The 20,246-nt window shown below is 40.5% G+C and overlaps 1 protein-coding gene and 1 gene segment (V, D, J or C); one reads left to right on the forward strand and one right to left on the reverse strand.

The window, feature by feature from the left end:
- The window catches only part of LOC110306478 (immunoglobulin heavy constant gamma 2B-like), a 295,444-nt gene that overhangs the window by 193,847 nt on the left and 81,351 nt on the right, over positions 1 to 20,246 (reverse strand).
- Positions 2,012 to 4,585, forward strand: LOC110288780 (disintegrin and metalloproteinase domain-containing protein 20-like). Its single transcript, XM_021155034.2, has one exon. The coding sequence runs from the start codon at positions 2,099 to 2,101 to the stop codon at positions 4,367 to 4,369; it is 2,271 nt and encodes a 756-aa protein (XP_021010693.1). The 5' UTR covers positions 2,012 to 2,098; the 3' UTR covers positions 4,370 to 4,585.

Raw genomic sequence — 20,246 nt, forward strand, 5'->3', positions numbered from 1 at the left:
GTCAGCAGAAGGCATCTGAGATATGCTCTGTAATCAGTGCTAAGGACCTTGAGTAATCTCTCTTTGTAACCAGACTCCATAGGGTTCTGTCCTATAGTGGTTAGAGAGGCTGGCCCTGGAACTCCCTAGTTGTTTAGAAACCCCATCTGTGTCCTTCAGTTTAGTCCTAAAACCTCCTTCTACTTGGTGTTGTCCAATGTCCATGTAGGATATGGGAGTCCAGCCTGGTGGCACACAGAGCCTCAGAGTGATGACTGTATAAGCCCATGTCCCCAAGTTGGTCACCAATGATAGATCACATGACCCCTATCACCCTAATTAATGAGAAGGGATTTATCTCCTCTTACCTTAACCAGACAGGGGCCAAGCCACTTCCTTCCTCTTCCCTAGGAACCTCCAGGGGTATTGGGTGCAGTAATGCTCATGGCCACAAGGCGGAAGCAGAGACTTATTCATGAGGCTCCTGGGGGTGACCAGGAAAGCTGCTTGGAGAGTTCAGAAGGTGCACTAAGATCCATGCCAATACCTGGCAAATACAGAAGTGGATGCTCACAGTCATCTATTGGATGGAACACAGGGCCCCCAATGGAGGAGCTAGAGAAAGTACCCAAGGAGCTAAAGGGATTTGAAATCCTATAGGAGGAAAACCAATATGAACTAACCAATACCTCCCCAGAGCTGTGATTCTAGTTGCATATGTAGGAGATGATAGCCTAGTCGGCCATCAATGGTAGGTAAGGCTCTTGGTCTTACGAAGATCATCTGCTGTAGTATAGGGGAATGCCAGGGCCAGGATGTAGGAGTGGGTGGGTTGGGGAGCAGGGCATGGGGAGAGTATAGGAGATTCGGGGGATAACATTTGAAAAGTAAATGAAGAAAATATCTAATAAAAATGCCTTAAATTAATAATAATAATAATAATAATAATAATAATCAAAAGATCAATCCCAGTAGTCCTGCAGAGTTTTCCCCTGCACACTTAGATGAGATATATATGTTTGAGAGGAAGTAAGTTGATCAACCCCCCACCACCCATTGTTTTCTCCTATCTTATAAATACATGTTGCAGGGCAGCCTATCTTTGGGGCTGTAGACCTTGCTCACATGTCTGAGCCAGGGCTTGTCATGAACTCCGGGTGATACCCATCTTTTACCCCTTTCAATAATGATTTCTTGGAGAAAACTCAGAGGCTGCTTTTCCTTCTATAAAAGTAAGAGCCGAGAAAGCACTGCTGATGAACCTGGAAAAAGTGTGTGGCATACTCTTCGACGTTCATACCGACAGTCTACTGGTCTCAATTCTGAGAACCCATCAGCCTGCTTGCTTGAAGAAATTCCAATAGTCAGGAAAGAAAGATACTAAAGGTTGGAGGGGGACATCCACTTCGGCCTCAGACGGGTTCAGAGATAATGTTCCCGAGATGGAATTTTTAAAAATTCTAGAGTTCACAGGTATCCAGATAGAATTCTCAGGTCTAATAATATTGGAGAAACAACAACACAATATTCACAGAAAGCTCCAAACTTTTGAGCAACACCCAAAAGGAAAAAAAAACCTCATTTGTAAATAGTTTACAAATTAAACTCAAACAAAATATGTTTAGAAGAAATAAAAAGAATCATTTATAGCTAAAAGGCTAATATAGACAGTATTTACTTGTAACTTTCAAACAAACAAACAAAACAAAACAAGAAATCAGAACAACTGTGAAAAACATGAGCCAAGATATAAAGAAATATTGACTCCTAGAAAGAGACCCAGAGTCACATTGGGAACCAAATGCATTCATGTGGAAATGTGGAAATGATATTTTGTACTTCAAAAAGGAAAAGAAAGGATTGAGCCTGTCAGAGACACTCCTTGCTGCTTCTGACTTTTCTTGTCCAGGCACATTTATGGACATCCCTTTTGACCATATTTAACCTCAACCTCAGGTAACACATTCAGACTCAATTCCTGCCACACCCAGTGACTGTTACCTAACTCCAGTTGTCTGGGTAACCACTTAGGTTGGGAGCCTGAGGAGGCTTTTGGTCCTCTGTCAGTATTTTCTAGACCAGGCAGTGGCCACAGCAGAGGGATTTAGCTCCACCCAGGATGTTATCTCTGACCTGGGGCATGAGGCTAGTGGAAAGACCTGTGGTCCCCAGGGTCCTCCTCTTGCTGTTTGCACTCTGGCTGCTCCTCCTGGTTCCAGTCTGGTGTTCCCAAGGCCATCCCACTTGGCGTTACATCTCATCGGAGGTGGTTATTCCTCGGAAGGAGATCTACCATACCAAAGGACTTCAAGCACAAAGACTGCTCTCGTATAGCTTGCGTTTTCGGGGCCAGAGACATATCATCCACCTGCGAAGAAAGACACTCATTTGGCCCAGACACTTGTTGCTGACAACTCAAGATGACCAAGGAGCCTTACAGATGGAGTACCCCTTTTTTCCTGTAGATTGTTACTATATTGGCTACCTGGAGGGGATCCCGCAATCCATGGTCAGTGTGGATACTTGTTATGGGGGCCTGTCAGGGGTCATGAGGTTGGATGACCTTACCTATGAAATCAAACCCCTCAATGATTCACAGAGCTTTGAACACCTTGTTTCTCAGATAGTATCTGAGTCTGATGACACAGGGCCTATGAATGCATGGAAGCATTGGAGCTATAATACAGGTCCTCCCTTCTCCAGATTGGAATATGCGGATGGAGCTCCCAGACTATCTAGTAAGAACTACGCTACACATCCAGCTGCTATAAAAGGCCACTTTCAAGCAACCAATTCTGTATATAATACTGCTGCAGGTGACAAACTTTCAGCTACTGTCGAGTATTTGTTTCAAGTCATTAGTTTAATGGACACCTATCTGACCAATCTTCATATACGGTACTATGTCTTTCTCATGACTGTGTATACCAATTCTGATCCATTTCGACAGGAATTTCAAGTTCCAGGAGGGCAGGCTCATAATTACTATGTGTCAGTCTTTTATAGTAATTTTAGGCCTGATGCAGGAGCTTTACTTAATAGGCATGGACCAAGAGATAAAGACGTTAATCCAGCTGAGAGGAGTATATGTTCTTCCTTAGCCCTAATTTGTATGGGTACATATGGTCGAAATCCTTTATTTTTATCTTCTATAATAACCAATCGTGTTGGAAGGAGTTTAGGCCTAAAACATGATGAGGCATATTGTGTCTGCCAGAGAAGGAACACCTGTATTATGTTCAGAAATCCTCAATTAACAGATGCTTTCAGCAATTGTTCCCTTGCAGAGATAAGCAACATACTTAATACTCCTGATCTGATGCCATGTCTTTTCTATGACCGTCATGTTTATTATAATACATCATTTACTTATACGTTTTGTGGAAACTTCAAAGTAGATAACAATGAGCAGTGCGACTGTGGCTCCCAAAAGGCATGTTATTCAGATCCCTGCTGTGGAAATGATTGCAGGTTAACACCTGGTAGCATTTGTGATAAAGAATTATGCTGTGCAAACTGTACTTACAGTCCTTCTGGGACACTTTGCAGACCTATCCAGAACATATGTGATCTTCCAGAGTACTGTAATGGGACTAAGTACATTTGCCCAGATGACACTTATCTGCAAGATGGGACACCATGCTCAGAAGAGGGTTACTGCTATAAAGGTAACTGCACAGATCGAAGTGTACAGTGCAAGGAAATCTTTGGTGTAAGTGCTAAGAATGCTAATATTAAGTGCTATGACATCAACAAACAACGGTTTCGATTTGGGCATTGTACTAGAGCAGAAGAAAGCCTCACATTCAATGCTTGTGCTGATCAGGATAAGCTGTGTGGAAGGTTGCAGTGTACCAATGTCACCAATCTTCCGTTTTTGCAAGAACATGTTTCATTCCATCAATCGATTATCTCTGGGTTTACCTGCTTTGGGCTTGATGAACATCGTGGGACAGAAACAACAGATGCTGGAATGGTGAGACATGGTACCCCCTGCTCCAATAGTAAGTTCTGTGATCGAGGAGCTTGCAGTGGAAGTTTATCTCATTTGGGTTATGACTGCACCCCAGAAAAATGCAGTTTTAGAGGAGTGTGTAATAATCATCGGAATTGTCATTGTCATTTTGGTTGGAAGCCTCCAGAGTGCAAAGAAGAGGGACTAAGTGGGAGCATAGACAGTGGGTCCCCTCCGGTTCAAAGGCACACAATAAAACAGAAACAAGAGCCAGTGGTGTATTTAAGAATACTCTTTGGTCGTATTTACTTCCTCTTTGTTGCACTGCTCTTTGGCATCGCCACTCGTGTAGGACTTACTAAGATTTTTAGGTTTGAAGACTTGCAAGCTGCTTTACGTTCTGGGCAAGGACCAGCAACGGACAAGCCAAAGTAAAATGAGTTAGTGCCCCCCCCTCCCGTCTCCTGTAAGATAAAGAGAATGCACAAAAGAAAATCTGAATGTCAGTAGGGAACAAGGTAGACCTCCAGTCCACAGTTCTGGATGGCCTTTTTTTTTTTTTTTAATATATCATGGGGACATAAGACTCGTTGGATTCGGAAACCACCTGATGTTGGTGCATTGCTAATGCTTACACTGGAATAAATCTTTCAAAACTGCAAATTGGTATTTTTGATTCTATATTTTAAATAAACCATTAGAAACTGCTCTAAGTTGGCTCCTCAGGTAGCAGGAGACCTTGAGCCATCTCTGGTTCTTAGCCTTAGGCCTCTGGTCTCTGTATTAATGGAGATTTGTCTATTTCTCTTTTAAGAAGTTATTCATGATATCTTTTTAAAATATGGTTCCTGAACCCTGAAGTGTTCCCACATCATTATCACTGTGCTTTTTTGATGTTTCCCTTCTCCTATAGCAGAAGGTCATAGTCAGATTCAGGGTACACTGCTGACAGAGTCTCTGTTCCATGCACTCAGAGTCTTCCTCCACGAGACTGATGGGATTACATGCTAGACAACTGTGTTTGAAACTAGTTTATTCTGAAGGAGTTTGGGGTAAGGGCTGTTCTGTTAATGTGCTCATATATTTTTCTGAACTCCAATAACCTTCCTTGGGATCACTGCCTTCTTAGCTGCATCAATGTATATTAGTCAACTGAAAGTGAGGGACAGTTGTCTGCAGCTGCTGACTGTAGTCTGCCTCACTCCTTTCTCTGCTGTTCATCCTCAGCTGTTTTCTCTAGCATTGGCAAGAGCTAATTCACATCCTTCTACTGGCAGAATTAGGGACACATCATAGTTACTGTTGCCCTTGATCCTACAATTCCTAATAATTCTTAACCGATGCAAAGAAAGTTCTGGCAAAATAAAAGCTACTACTGGGTCACCAAGCAAGCAGAGAAGAGGGATTGACTTGTTTGGGGTGAATGTGGAGCTCCCAGAACATCTTGAGAGTCTGGAGTTCATCCCTCTGGAGATCCTTGAAGTCCACTAACTGGTTTTTAAATCAGATCTAAGGTTCACCTTAGGCTCTTTTATTCCTTGCATGTCTAGGTGTGCAGGGTATGTATGCAAGACTGACTTCATCTAGCATACTGTAGCTAACAAGAGCTACAAAAGCTGTGACAGATGTGCAACGACTGAATTTTTCCCTGAGGGAGTCATGAACAACATTTATTCCCTCCCCTCCTTTTTTATAAAGTTCCAATTGATCTGGACCATCAGGCCATTTTTTATTGACAGGATCCTAGGTAGAAGGACTAAATTGAGAAAATAATGAAGACAGGAAAGTGTGTGTGTGTGTGTGTGTGTGTGTGTGTGTGTGTGTGTGTGTGTGTGTGTAATAAAGGCAGACAGAGACATGATATTTTTTAAGTAAAGGGAGGGTAATTGTCCAATGGGAAAAGTGTGTTCTGGAGTAGAACAACCATCTCTTTAGGCATTAAGACCCAGGTGAGAACCTTTTGAACCACACACTATGTTTGGAATGGAACAAATTCCTGATGCAGGGTCAGCTTCTCTGTTTAAACAGCACCTGGCAGTCTGGCAGTAGCAACATTTTGATGTGACATCTTTCATAAGCTGATTCCTTATACAAAGGAAGTTTATTAAGAAAGTTAGTGTATTATATAACGTTTGCAAGGGAAATGTGCCAATCAGCAGAAATCCATCATACATGAGACAAAGTTATAATCAAGAAATGTTGCACATAGGGAACAGAGGATATCTCAAGCACTCAGAGACTGAGCACATAATGACCTTGGGACTGATAACTAAAACCCTTCAGTGGGGGAAGTGTTTCTTTTTGTTTTTTGTTTTTGTTTTTTTTACATTTTTTATTAGGTATTTTCCTCATTTACATTTCCAATGCTATCCCAAAAGTCCCCCATACCCTCCCCAAAACACCCCTACCCAACCACTCCCACTTCTTGGCCCAGCGTTCCCCTGTACTGAGGCATATAAAGTTTGCATGACCAATGGGCCTCTCTTTCCACTGATGGCCGTCTAGGCCATCATCTGCTACATATGCAGCTAGAGATACGAGCTCTAAGGTGGTACTGGTTAGTTCATATTGTTGTTCCACCTAAAGGGTTGCATATCCCTTTAGCTGCTTGGATACTTTCTCTAGCTCCTCCATTGGGGCCCCTGTGATCCATCCAATAGCTGACTGTGAGCATCCACTTCTGTGTTTGCTAGGCCCCGGCATAGTCTCACAAAAGACAGCTATATCTGGGTCCTTTCAGCAAAATCTTGCTAGTGTATGCAATGGTGTCAGCGTTTGGAGGCTGATTATGGGGTGGATCCCTGGATGTGGCAGTCTCTAGATGGCCCATCCTTTCATCACAGCTCCAAACTTTGTCTCTGTAACTCCTTCCATGGGTGTTTTGTTCCCAATTCTAAGAAGGGGCAAAGTGTCCACACTTTGGTCTTCATTCTTCCTTAGTTTCATGTGTTTTACAAATTGTATCTTATATCTTGGGTATTCTAAGTTTCTGGGCTAATATCCACTTATCAGTGAGTACATGTTGTGTGAGTTCTTTTGTGATTAGGTTACCTCACTCAGGATAATGCCCTCCAGGTCCATCCATTTGCTTAGGAATTTCATAAATTCATTCTTTTTAATAGCTGAGTAGTACTCCATTGTGTAAATGTACCACATTTTCTGTATCCATTCCTCTGTTGAGGGGCATCTGGGTTCGTTCCAGCTTCTGGCTATTATAAATAAGGCTGCTATGAACTAGTGGAGCATGTGTCTTTCTTACCAGTTGAAACATCTTCTGGATATATGCCCAGGAGATGTATTGTGGGATCCTCTGGAAGTACTATGTCCAATTTTCTGAGGAACCACCAGAGTGATTTCCAGAGTGGCTGTACAAGCTTGCAATCCCACCAACAATGGAGGAGTGTTCCTCTTTCTCCACATCCTTGCCAGCATCTGCTGTCACCTGAATTTTTGATCTTAGCTATTCTGAGTGGTGTGAGATGGAATCTCAGGGTTGTTTTGATTTGCATTTCCCTGATGATTAAGGATGCTGAACATTTTTTCAGGTGCTTCAGAGCCATTCAGTATTCTTCAGGTGAGAATTCTTTGTTTAGCCCTGAGCCCCAATTTTTAATGGGGTTATTTGGTTTTCTGGAGGTCCACCTTCTTGTGTTCTTATATATATTGGATATTAGTCCCCTATCTGATTTAGGATAGGTAAAAATCCTTTCCCTATCTGTTGGTGGTCTTTTTGTCTTATTGACAGTGTCTTTTGTCTTACAGAAGCTTTGCAATTTTATTAGGTCCCATTTGTCAATTCTTGATCTTACAGCACAAGCCATTGCTGTTCTATTCAGGAATTTTTCCCCTGTGCCTATATCTTCGAGGCTTTCCCCCACTTTCTTCTCTATAAGTTTCAGTGTCTGTGGTTTTATGTGGAGTTCCTTGATCCACTTAGTTTTGACCTTAGTACAAGGAGATAGGAATGGATCAATTTGCATTCTTTTACATGATAACCACCAGTTGTGCCAGCACCATTTGTTGAAAATGCTGTCTTTCTTCCACTGGGTGTCTTTAGCTCCCTTGTCGAAGATCAAGTGACCTTAGGTGTGTGGGTTCATTTCTGGGTCTTCAATTCTATTCCATTGGTCTATTTGTCTGTCACTATACCAGTACCATGCAGTTTTTATCACAATTGCTCTGTAGTAAAGCTTTAGGTCCGGCATGGTGATTCCACCAGAGGTTCTTTTATCCTTGAGAAGATTTTTTGCTATCCTAGGTTTTTTGTTATTCCAGATGAATTTGCAGATTGCTCTTTCTAATTCGTTGAAGAATTGAGTTGGAATTTTGATAGGGATTGCATTGAATCTGTAGATTGCTTTTGGCAAGATAGCCATGTTTACTATATTGATCCTGCCAATCCATGAGCATGCTAGATCTTTCCATTTTCTATGATCTTCTTTAATTTCTTTCTTCAGAGACTTGAAGTTCTTATGATACAGATGTTTCACTTCCTTAGTTAGAGTCACACCAAGATATTTTATATTATTTGTGACTATTGAGAAGGGTGTTGTTTCCCTAATTTCTTTCTCAGCCTGTTTATCCTTTGTGTAGATAAAGGCCATTGACTTGTTTGAGTTAATTTTATATCCAGCTACTTCATTGAAGCTGTTTATCAGGCTTAGGAGTTCTCTGGTGGAATTTTTAGGGTCACTTATATATACTATCATATCATCTGCAAATAGTGATATTTTGACTTTTTCCTTTCCAATTTGTATCCCCTTGATCTCCTTTTGTTGTCCAAATGCTCTGACTAGAACTTCAAGTACAATGTTGAATAGGTGGGGAGAAAGTGGGCAGCCTTGTCTTGTCCCTGATTTTAGTGGGATGTCTTCCAGCTTCTCACCATTTACTTTGATGTTGGCTACTGGTTTGCTGTAGATTGCTTTTATCATTTTTAGCTATGAGCCTTGAATTCCTGATCTTTCCAAGACTTTTATCATTAATGGGTGTTGGATTTTGACAAATGAGATGATCATGTGGTTTTTGTCTTTGAGTTTGTTTATATAATGGATTACATTGATGGATTTCCGTATATTAAACCATCCCTGCATCCCTGGAGTAAAACCTACTTGGTCAGGATGGATGCTTGTTTTAATGTGTTCTTGGATTCAGGTTAGCGTGAATTTTATTGAGTAATTTCGCATTGATATTCATAAGGGAAATTGGTCTGAATTTCTATAATTTTGTTGAATCTTTCTGTGGTTTAGGTATTAGAGTAATTGTGGCTTCATAGAATGAATTGGGTAGAGTACCTTCTGCTTTTATTTTGTGGAATAGTTTGTGCAGAACTGGAATTAGATCTTCTTTGAACGTCTGATAGAACTCTGCACTAAACCCATCTGATCCTGGGCTTTTTTTGGTTGGGAGACTATTAATGACTGCTTCTATTTCTTTAGGGGATATAGGACTGTTTAGATCATTAACTTGATCCTGATTTAACTTTGGTACCTGATATCTGTCTAGAAATTTGCCCATTTCATCCAGGTTCTCCAGTTTTGTTGAGTATAGCCTTTTGTAGAAGGATCTGATGGTGTTTTGGATGTCTTCAGGATCTGTTGTTATGTCTCCCTTTTCATTTCTGATTTTGTTAATTAGAATGCTTTCCCTGTGCCCTCTAGTGAGTCTAGGTAAGGGTTTCTCTATCTTATTGATTTTCTCAAAGAACCAGCTCCTCGTTTGGTTGATTCTTTGAATAGTTCTTCTTGTTTCCACTTGGTTGATTTTGCCCCTGAGTTTGATTATTTCCTGCCATCTACTCCTCTTGGGTGAATTTGCTTCCTTTTGTTCTAGAGCTTTTAGGTGTGTTGTCAAGCTGCTAGTGTGTGCTCTCTCTAGTTTCTTTTTGGAGGCACTCAGAGCTCTGAGTTTCCCTCTTAGAAAAGCTTTCATTGTGTCCTATAAGTTTGGGTATGTTGTGGCTTCATTTTCATTAAACTCTAAAAAGTCTTAAATTTCTTTCCTTATTCCTTCCTTGACCAAGGTATTGAGAAGAGTTTTGTTCAGTTTCCACGTGAATGTTGGCTTTCTATTATTTATGTTGTTATTGAAGATCAGCCTTAGTCCATGGTGATCTGATAGATTGCATGGGACAATTTCAATATTTTTGTATCTGTTGAGGCCTGTTTTGTGACCAATTATGTGGTCAATTTTAGAGAAGGTATCATGAGGTGCTGAGAAGAAGGTATATCCTTTTGTTTTAGGATAAAATGTTCTATAGATATCTGTTAAATCCATTTGTTTAATAACTTCTGTTAGTTTCACTGTGTCCCTGTTTAGTGTCTGTTTCCACAATCTGTTCATTGATGAAAGTGGTGTGTTGAAGTCTCCCATTATTATTGTGTGAGGTGCAATGTGTGCTTTGAGCTTTACTAAGGTGTATTTAATGAATGTGGCTGCCCTTGAATTTGGAGCATACATATTCACAATTGAGAGTTCCTCTTGGAGGATTTTACCTTTGATGAGTATGAAGTGTCCCTCCTTGTCTTTTTTGATAACTTTGGGTTGGAAGTCGATTTTATTAGATATTAGAATGGCTACTCCATCTTGTTTCTTCCATTTGCTTGGAAAATTGTTTTCCAGCCTTTCATTCTGAGGTAGTGTCTGTCTTTTTCCCTGAGATGGGTTTCCTGTAAGTAGCAAAATGTTGGGTCTTGTTTTTGTAGCCAGTCTGTTAGTCTATGTCTTTTTATTTGGGAACTGAGTCCATTGATATTAAGAGATATTAAGGAAAAGTAATTGTTGCTTCCTTTCACTTTTGTTGTTAGAGTTGGCATTCTGTTCTTGTGGCTGTCTTCTTTTTGATTTGTTGAAGGATAACTTTCTTGCTTTTTGTAGGGTGTGGTTTCCGTTCTTGTATTGTTTTTTTTTTTTAATTTTTCTGTTATTATCCTTTGAAGGGATGGATTCGTGGAAAGATAATGTGTGAATTTGGTTTTGTCAGGACCCCAGGAAAAAGTTCCCCCAAGGTCCAGACACTAAACTATTACTAGCTTTGTCAAGTAAGTTCCTCCTTCATACATTAGAGTCACAGGAAAAGTCTTGGATTGGCATGTCTCCCAAAACCCAATGACCAGTCCAAGTTTGAACCCACCAAAACTTGCAATGGGAGAATCAGTGAGTTTATTATGCTTCCTTACATAACATGAATGGAACGTATGGACAAGAATATCAGTGATCCTACAGCAGACATGCTGGTGTGTCTGTACTAAGCATGGCCACATAGGTGTTGTCCCTATCATTTACCCTCTCCAAGCCCCTATTATAGCACTTCCTTAGACTTCTCAGGCTAATTGTAATTATGGAAAAACTACACATAACTGGCTTGGAGTAGTGGCTGGAAGCTCAGGTGAGGTTCTAATGATCTTCTCCATACAGTTCTGTTAGGAGGGAAAGCCTACAGTTTTCAGGCCCAATTGTGATGGTCCTTCACAAGTAGGCATAGCTGCTCTTATAAAGACAGTACCAGTGTGGCTCAGAAGATGTTCCTTATAGCAGACGGGCACTCAGGAAGGTATAAATAGGAAGAACTAGGTAAATTTTGATTCATAGTGTAGAGGAAATGAGCGCATAGAGAAGACTGGGCCCAACATGTAGTTTGATTTTCTGTTGCTGTGATAAACAGCACGCCTTGAAAACAACTGGAGGAAGAAAGGGCTTATCTGGCTTACAGGTCATCATCTATGTTTGAGGAGAGTCAAGGCAGGAACTGAAGGCAGAATTTGAAGCAGAGATAATAGAAGAATGCCACTTACCACCTTGCTACCTCTGACTTGCTCAGCTGGCAGTCCAGGTACATCTTTCTAAGGATGTCACTGTATGTCAAACATTAGAATTGTGAGGAGAAGACCAAATCCACAACTGTCTGAATGAAGCAGGCTTTAGTTTTGGAGTGCCATTTGGCTGTATCTCCTTAAGTCAGGATTTTAGAGAACAACCTGAGAAGGCTTCTTAAGGTCCCTTTTATGGGAGGGAGGAAATGCTTACAAGGGTGAGATTGCTGGCTGTTAGCTATTGTTAGAAAAATACAATGAGTATTCTAAGTTTCTGGCTAATGTCCACTTATCATTTAGTCATATCAAGTGAGTTCTTTTGTGATTGGGTTAACTCCCTCAGGATGATATCCTCCAAGTACATCCATTTGCCTAAGAATTTTATAAATTCATTGTTTTTAATAGCTGAGTAGTACTCCATTGTGTAAATGTACCATGATTTCTGTATCCATTCCTCTGTTGAGGGACCTCTGGGTTCTTTCCAGTTTCTGGCTATTATAAATAAGGCTGCTATGAACATAGCGGAGCATGTGTTCTTATTACCAGTTGGAACATCTTCTGGGTAAATGCCCAGGAGAGGTATTGCTGGATCTTCTGGTAGTACTATGTTAAATTTTCTGAGGAACCGCCAGACTGATTTCCAGAATGGCTGTAAAAGCTTGCAGTCCCACCATCAATGGAGGACTGTCCCTCTTTCTCCACATCCTTGCTAGTATCTGCTGTCACCTGAATTTGTGGTCTTAGCCATTCTGAAATTTGCAAAACACAAGAAAATCCAGAAGAAGGAAGACCAACTCGTGGATACTTCATTCCTCTTTATAATAGGGAACAAAATATCCATGGAAGGAGTTACAGAGACAAAGTTTTGAGCTGAGATCAAAGGATGGACCATCCAGAGACTTCCCTAACTGGGGATCCATCCCATAATCATCCACCAAATGCAGATAATATTGCACATGCCAGCAAGATTTTCCTGAAAGGACTGTGATATAGCTGTCTAGTGTGAGGCTATGCCATTGCCTGGAATATACAGAAGTGGATGCTCACAGTCATTTATTGGATGGAACACAGGGCCCCCAATGGAGGAGCTAGAGAAAGTACCCAAGGAGCTGAAGGGGTCTGCAACCCTATAGGTGGAACAATAATATGAACTAACCATTACCTCCAGAGCAAGTGTCTCTAGCTGCATATGTAGCAGAAGATGGCCTAGTCAGCCATCATTGGGAAGAGTGGCCCCTTGGTCTTGCAAACGTTATATGCCCCAGTACAGGGGAATGCCAAGGCCAAGAAGTGGGAGTGGGTGGGTAGGGGAGCAGGGGAGGGGGAGGGTATAGGGGACCTTCAGGATAGCATTTGAAATGTAAATGAAGAAAATATCATAAAAATGCTAAAAAAGAAAAAGAATGAAAGAGAAAGAACAAAGAACAAAGAGAAAAATATACATCACCTTAATGAGGTTTCAAGTTTAGTGTAGGTTGAAAATATGTTTTGCAGTTTATATCATATCTAAGGAACAGGAACTTCTTTTTTATTACAATTGGAAACTAAAACTTGCAAGGGCTTAATACAGTAGGCTTCTTTAATGGGCAAGGTATGGGGACAAACAGAACAAATAGGAACCCTTCTAAAAAGTACTGAAACATCTACATTTTTCATCTTCCTTCTTCTTACGTTTTACATGGTCTTTGAATTGAATCGTGGGTACTCTGAACTCTTGGGCTAATATTCACTTATCCATGAGTACATACTGTTTTGTTTTTTTCCCTAGGTGACTGAGTGACCTCACTCAGGATGATATTAGGTTCCATCCATTTGCCTGGGAATTTCATGAAGTCATTGCTTTTAATAGTTTAGTTACTACTAATTATTCCATTGTGTAAATGTACCACATTTTCTGTATCCATTCCTATGTTGAGGGACATCTGGGTTCTTTCAAACTTCTGACTATTATAAATAGGCTTTTATGAACATAGTGGAGCATGTGTCCTTATTACAAGTTGGAACGTCTTCTGGGAATATGCCCAGGAGTGATATAGCTGGGTCCTCAGGTATTACTATGTTCAGTTTTCTGAGAAAACACCACACTGATTTCCAGAGTGGTTGTACCAACTTGCAATCCCACCAGCAATGGAGGAGTGTTCCTCTTTCTTCACATCCTCACCAGCATCTGCTGTCACCTGACTTTTTCATCTTAGCTATTCTGACTGGTATGAAGTGGAATCTCAGGGTGGTTTTGATTTGTGTTTTCCTGAAGACTAAGGATGTTGAACATTTTTTAGGTGCTTCTCAGCCATTTGAATTTCCTTGGTTTAGAATTCTCTGTTTAGCTCTGTTCCCCATTTTTTGAAAGACTTTTTTGGTTCTATGGGGTCTAACTTCTTGAGTTCTTTGTTCATATTGGATATTAACCCTCTATAAGATGAAGGATTGGTAAAGATCTTTTCCCAATCTGTTGGTTTCCGTTCTGTCTTATTGACAGTGTCCTTTGCCTTACAGAAGCTTTTCAATTTTATGAGGTCCCATTTGTCAATCCTTGGTCGTAGAGCATAAACCACTGGTGTTCTTTTCAGTATCTTTTTTTCCTGTGCTTATGTGTTTGAGAATTTTCCCCACTATCTCTTCTATTAGATTCAGTGTATCTGGTTTCTTATGGAGGTGCTTGTTTCATTTTGACTTGAGATTTGTAAATGAAGATAAGAATGGGTTTTAGTGGGATTACTTCGTTTCTCTGCATTTAGTTTGATGATGGCTCCTGGTTTGCTGTATACTGCTTTTACTATGTTTAGGTATAGGCTTTGAATTCCTGATCTATCCAAGACTTTTAACATGAAGGGGAGTTGAATTTTGTCAAATGCTTTTTTCAGCATCTAATGAGATGATCATTTGTTTTTTTTTCTTTGAGTTTGTTTATATAGTGTATTACATTGATGGATTTCCATATATGGAACCATCCCTTCATGTTTAGGATGAAGCCTCCTTGATCACGGTGAATGATCATTTTGATGTCTTTTTGGATTCAGTTTGTGAGCATTTTAATCAGTATTTTTGCATCAATATTCATAAGTGAAATTGGTCTGAGGTTCTCTGTCTTTGTTGGGTTTTTGTTTGGTTTAGGTATAAGCATAACTGTGGCTTCACAGAATGAATTAGGTAGTGCTGCTTCTTTTAATGACGGCTTCTATTTCTGTAGGGGTTATGGGACGGTTTAGATCATTTATCTGACCCTGATTTAACTTTGGTACCTGGTATCTGTTTAGAAAATTGTCCATTTCATCCAGATTTTCCAGTTTTGTTCAGTATAGGGTTTGTAGTAGGATATGATAATTTTTTGAATTTCTTTGGTTTTTATTGCTATGTCTTCCTTTTCATTTCTGATTTTGTTAATTAGGATACTGTCTCTGTTCAGTATCTGGTTAGTCTGGCAAAGGGGTTATCTATCTTGTTGATTTTCTCAAAGAACCATCTCCTGGTTTTGTTGATTCCTTGTATAGTTCTTTTGGTTTCTACTTGGTTGATTTCAGTACTGAGTTTGAATATTTCCTGCTGTCTACTCCTCTTGGGTGTATTTGCTTCTTTTGCTCTAGAGCTTTCAGGTGTGCTTTCAATGTGCAAGTGTATGCTCTCTCTAGGTTCTTTTGGAGGCCCTCAGTGTTATGAGTTTTCTCTTAGCAGTGCTTTCATTGTGTCCCATAAGTTTGGGAATATTGTGCCTTCATTTTCATTAAATTCTAAAAAGTTTTTAATTTCATTCTTTGTTTCTTCCCTGACCCAATTTTCATTGAATAGAGAACTGTTCATGTTTTTGTTATTGAAGACCAGTGTTAGTCCATGGTGATCTTATAGGATATATGGGATATATCAGATTTCTTGTATCTGTGGAGGCTTTTTTTTTTTTTTTCGCAACCAATTCTATTGTCAGTTTTGGAGAAGGTACCATGAGGTGCTGAGAAGAAGATATATTCTTTTATTTTAGAATGAAATGTTCTAGAGATATCTGTTCAGTCTCTTTGATTCATAACTTATGTTAGTTTCACTGTTTCCTTTGTGTTTCCATGATCTGTCCATTGATGAGAGTGGGGTGGCAAAGTCTCCCATTATTATTGAGTTAGGTGCAATGTGTGCTTTGAGCTTTATCAGGTTTTCTTTTATGAATGTTGGTGCCCTAACATTTGCGGCATAGATGTTCAGAATTGAGAGTTGATTTTGACAGAATTTTTCTTTTTTTAAGTATGAAATGTCTTCCTCATCTTTTTTGATAACTTTTGTTTGAAAGTTGATTTTATTTGATATTAAAATGGCAACTCCAGCTTGTTTCTTGGTACCTTTTGCTTGGAAAATTGTTTTCCAGCCTTTTACTTTGAGATGGTGTTTGTTTTTGTCACTGAGGTATGTTTCCTGTGTGCAGCAAAATGCTGGGTCCTTTTTACATATCCAGTCTGTTAATCTTTTAATTGGGGGATTGAGTCCATTGATGTTAAGAGATATTAAGGACCAATGATCATTGCTTCCTGTTATTTTTGTTGTTAGAAGAGTGTTGTGAGCACTCCTGTGAGACCTCCTTTCTTTGGGCAGGACTTGGGTGTGGGGTGGGACTGGGGTCTAGATAGCTGTGGCACAGGATCAGCCCTGGATTCAGATGGAAACCAGAAGTATCCTGTACCAGGCTGCTCTGCTGTTCCTGGGTCTTGTGGGCTCTGGGCAGGTCCCATGTGGACCTTGTATTTAGGCAGGAGTAATCATCTCACCTGTGATTTTTGATCTTTGTACTCCTTGGGAGACTTGCTCTCTCTTGGAGGGACTGGGCAATCCAAAACTCTTCAATGTAGCCTCAGGCAGATTATTTTGGACAATGGCAAAGGGAAACCACATTCTTTGCCAAAATATCTCAAGAATATATGATTAATATATTCTTACTAATATGTTCTCCTCTGTAACTTCTTGATTCAGGCCATCATAATCTACATTGCTTTCAGCACCACTGTCTTTTATATGCCTACTAGTATAGTTTATTGAGCTTCACTTAAGTTGTTCAACTGCTTTCTTAATTCAAAGTCACTAAATCCACATTCTGCCAACAAATAGCATGGCCATGCCTGTCACAGCAATACCCTGCTCTCTGGTACCAACTTCTGTCATGGTCACTGTTCTATTGCTGTGAAGTGACAACACAATCAAGGCAACTCTTAAAAAGAGAAAGTACTTAGTTGGAGGCTTGCTTACAGTTTCAGAGGTTTAGAACATTTTCTTAATGGAAGGGAGCACATAGATAACACAGTGATGGAACAGTTTCTGAGAGATCTTCATCCTGATCCACAACACCCCACCCCCACACAACACACCAGAGAGAGATAGAGAGACACTCTGGGCTTGGCCTAGGATCTCTGAACATCAAGGCTTCTCCTTAGAAGTCCACACTCCCTAATCTTTCTAATCCTTCTAAATAGTGGTGTTCCCTGGTAACTAACCAATCAAATATATGAGCATGTGGGGACTATTCTTATAAAACCATCATAAATAGCAACAATGGCCAAATCATACCTGAGATGCTGAGTTCTAGGTACTTTGTTCTTGAGGGTGGGAGTCCAAGAGACAGAGCAGTCCCATGATAGCTGTATCTCACTGAGGCACAAAGACAAATAGTCATTCAATTTAAAGGAAAGAATACCTCAGAAATCTAAAGCTGGAGCCCTTGAAGTTCCTGGATAGCAGCTGGTCTTTAGTCCATGATCAAAGCTTGCAAACACTGGATCTACTGTCAGCAAAGGAATGAGCATCAGCAACACTGGAGAAAGAGGGAAAGACAAGAGAACAGCAGTGGAAAGACTTCCTCTTCACATACTCAAACAGTGACCTTTCAGGATCTCTTTGAATGGACTCTAACTGTGCCACACATTGTTTGCCCTGAGCAGCTCTTTGAACACATGGAGCAAGTCTCAGTGACTCTCCTCAGTCTTGCACTTCTCATAATTCCAAAACCACTACCATGTGGATGACAATAAGAAGTTCTTCTTCTGTCACCTGTCATCTTCATAAGAAGCTCAGCACACCCTTCTTAAATAGGCTTCTTTTTAATGACATTATCTCTTTAACAGGTATAGTTGCTTTCCTGGCACCAGACTTAATACTCTCCTGGCTTGAAATTTCTTCTGCTACATAAATTTATCTGTGATTTTTAAATTTAGTGTCACACAAGTTCTCAGGACATAGCAGAATGAAGCCCAACTCTTGGCTTAAAGATCACACAAATGGTCCCAATCCTAGGTCCTGTTGGACTTCTTATTCATCTATGTAACTTCATGAGTGTGAGGATCATTGTCCTTATTTCTTTAATTATTTTTGTCTTCCAAAGCTTCCAACAGAATGAATGATTATGTTCTGCTTACAGAATTCTAAGTCTTTTCAAACTGAAAGCTCCAAATTCCTTCCACAGAAACATTTTCATTGCCCTAGGAATGGCAAAGTCAGGTTCATCTCTGCAATGACGCCCAATACTTGGTACCAATGTCTGTCTCCATTACTCTTTTGTGGCTCTGACAAAATGCTTTAACAAAGGCAACCTAAGAAAAGATAGGCTTGTTTCTGCTAGCAGTTCAAAGTATTATTTCTAATGGTGGGGAAGTCAAGGCAGCAGGAGCTTGAAGTAGCTGGTCACATTATGTCTGCAATAGGAAGACAAATGTATAGGGACTGGAGGAGGACAGAGTGTGAAGTGCTGAGTGAATGTGTACTGTTGACATAGGCATTACCATATTGATAACTCCAAGGTCTTGCACCAATGGGAAACTGTTGACACCATTACACATATAAGCCAGGCTGAAATTGGGTAACAAAATTCTCTTTGAGAATCAGAGTATGAGTTTTTATGAATGATTGATCAATGTGTGCAAAGACTAGCAACTGCCTCTTCCTCATGCCAGATGACTGGGATGACTGGAAGCAACCAAATGCTACATCCACTCCACTAGTGACTCACTTGGCAGGCCTAAACGCCTAGAAGCAGTCACAAGGCAAAGAGTTTCAAGGAAACGTAGCCTCCTGGAACCTTGGCATTCCCATAGCTAGAATGTCCCAGATTTGTCCCTGCAATATTGTGGAGTGTCTTGCATGCTTTCTTACAGTATTTTACTGGATAAGAGTTAGAAGTCTTAGGGTAGGCTTAGCAAAAGTACACCTCTTGTGGCCTGCCAGTGGCTCACATGTCTGGGTTCTAGTCTGGAAAGGCATTTTGAAATCTGGAAGAGAAGAGGGAGCTAGGCTGACAAAAGAAAGATGAAACCAAGACAGTCATTCTGATCAAGGCTCAATTTTTATGTCAGCAAACATGCTTTATAAAGAAGAGGGGAGGCCCATCCCTAGACAAGTAAAGTTCTTTTGAAGTAGACAGATCAACCTTTTAGTGGGAACTATCCAAGATAACAGTTCAGTGTTAACTCCAGAAAATCTTGGAAGGGAACCTGTTTGGCCTCAGGCAAGTTGGGCCTCAGGCAGATAGTGGCACATCAGAGGAGCAGCACAGCAGGTGGCTCAGCTTAAGCAGCAGATGGTCACAGCCAGCCTTGCTAGGTTGGAAGGAGGTAACATACACCTAGACTCTTCAATACAGTCATGTATTGCAACTACATTACATATTAGAAGAATGTTAGTGAATTCTTTTGACAGTTGGGGATTCCCTACAGGTACTTAAAAGCAGAGCCAAGTTACTCTCATATGCAAGTATTTACTAAGGCTTAGGAAAAGGGGGGTTGTGGTATTGCATTATTCATGATAAGGTCTGCTAGAGCAGAACCCCTGGTGCTACCTTTCACAAGGCTCAAAGGAGTATCATAAATTGTGACTAGGGTGTGAAATCCTTACCTCTCATTAGATGACTCTAGGCAAGGCTGTTTTATCTTTACTGTAAACATTACCTGGTTCCTGTCAGTCCTTTGTAGGCATTCCTCTGTTTTGTGTCAGATACTTTAATGTACCTTCCCTGTTGTGACACTCTACTCCTTTGTTTCCTGTATTATATATAAGACTGGTATTTGCTTTGTGAAAAATTACATCCAGATACAGCACTCCCTTGTGTCTGTGTCTGTCAATTCTCTCCAACTCTTTGCCCACCTCTCTGGAACCTTGATTCCACATGGACTGAGAGAAGCCAACAGAGCCCAGTCCTTGGCAACCAAAGACTGCTTAGTTATAGAGATCTTCTATTGAGACTAGATAAGTCCTTCTTGCTGTCCTCTACAAACACACAGAGGTATCACACCATGACAATCGTGGTTGAAGAACTCCACTTTATCTCAGTATCAGTGTATGAGTGTTTGTCTTTTCTTTAGTCTTCATTCCCCTGTCAACTACCATGGCAGGGTTCCAGGACCTGGGCCACACATGATACAGTAGAGATGAATGCATAGTGGGGCTTAGCTTGCTTTCTCTACTTCATATAATTTAGAATCCTCTGCCCAGGGAATGGTCCCAGAGGTAAGATGTGTCTTACTTTAACATTAGTTAGAGTA

The sequence above is a fragment of the Mus caroli genome, unplaced genomic scaffold (assembly GCF_978045245.1).
Source record: "Mus caroli unplaced genomic scaffold, Mus_caroli_1 scaffold_14, whole genome shotgun sequence".
NCBI lineage: Eukaryota > Metazoa > Chordata > Mammalia > Rodentia > Muridae > Mus > Mus caroli.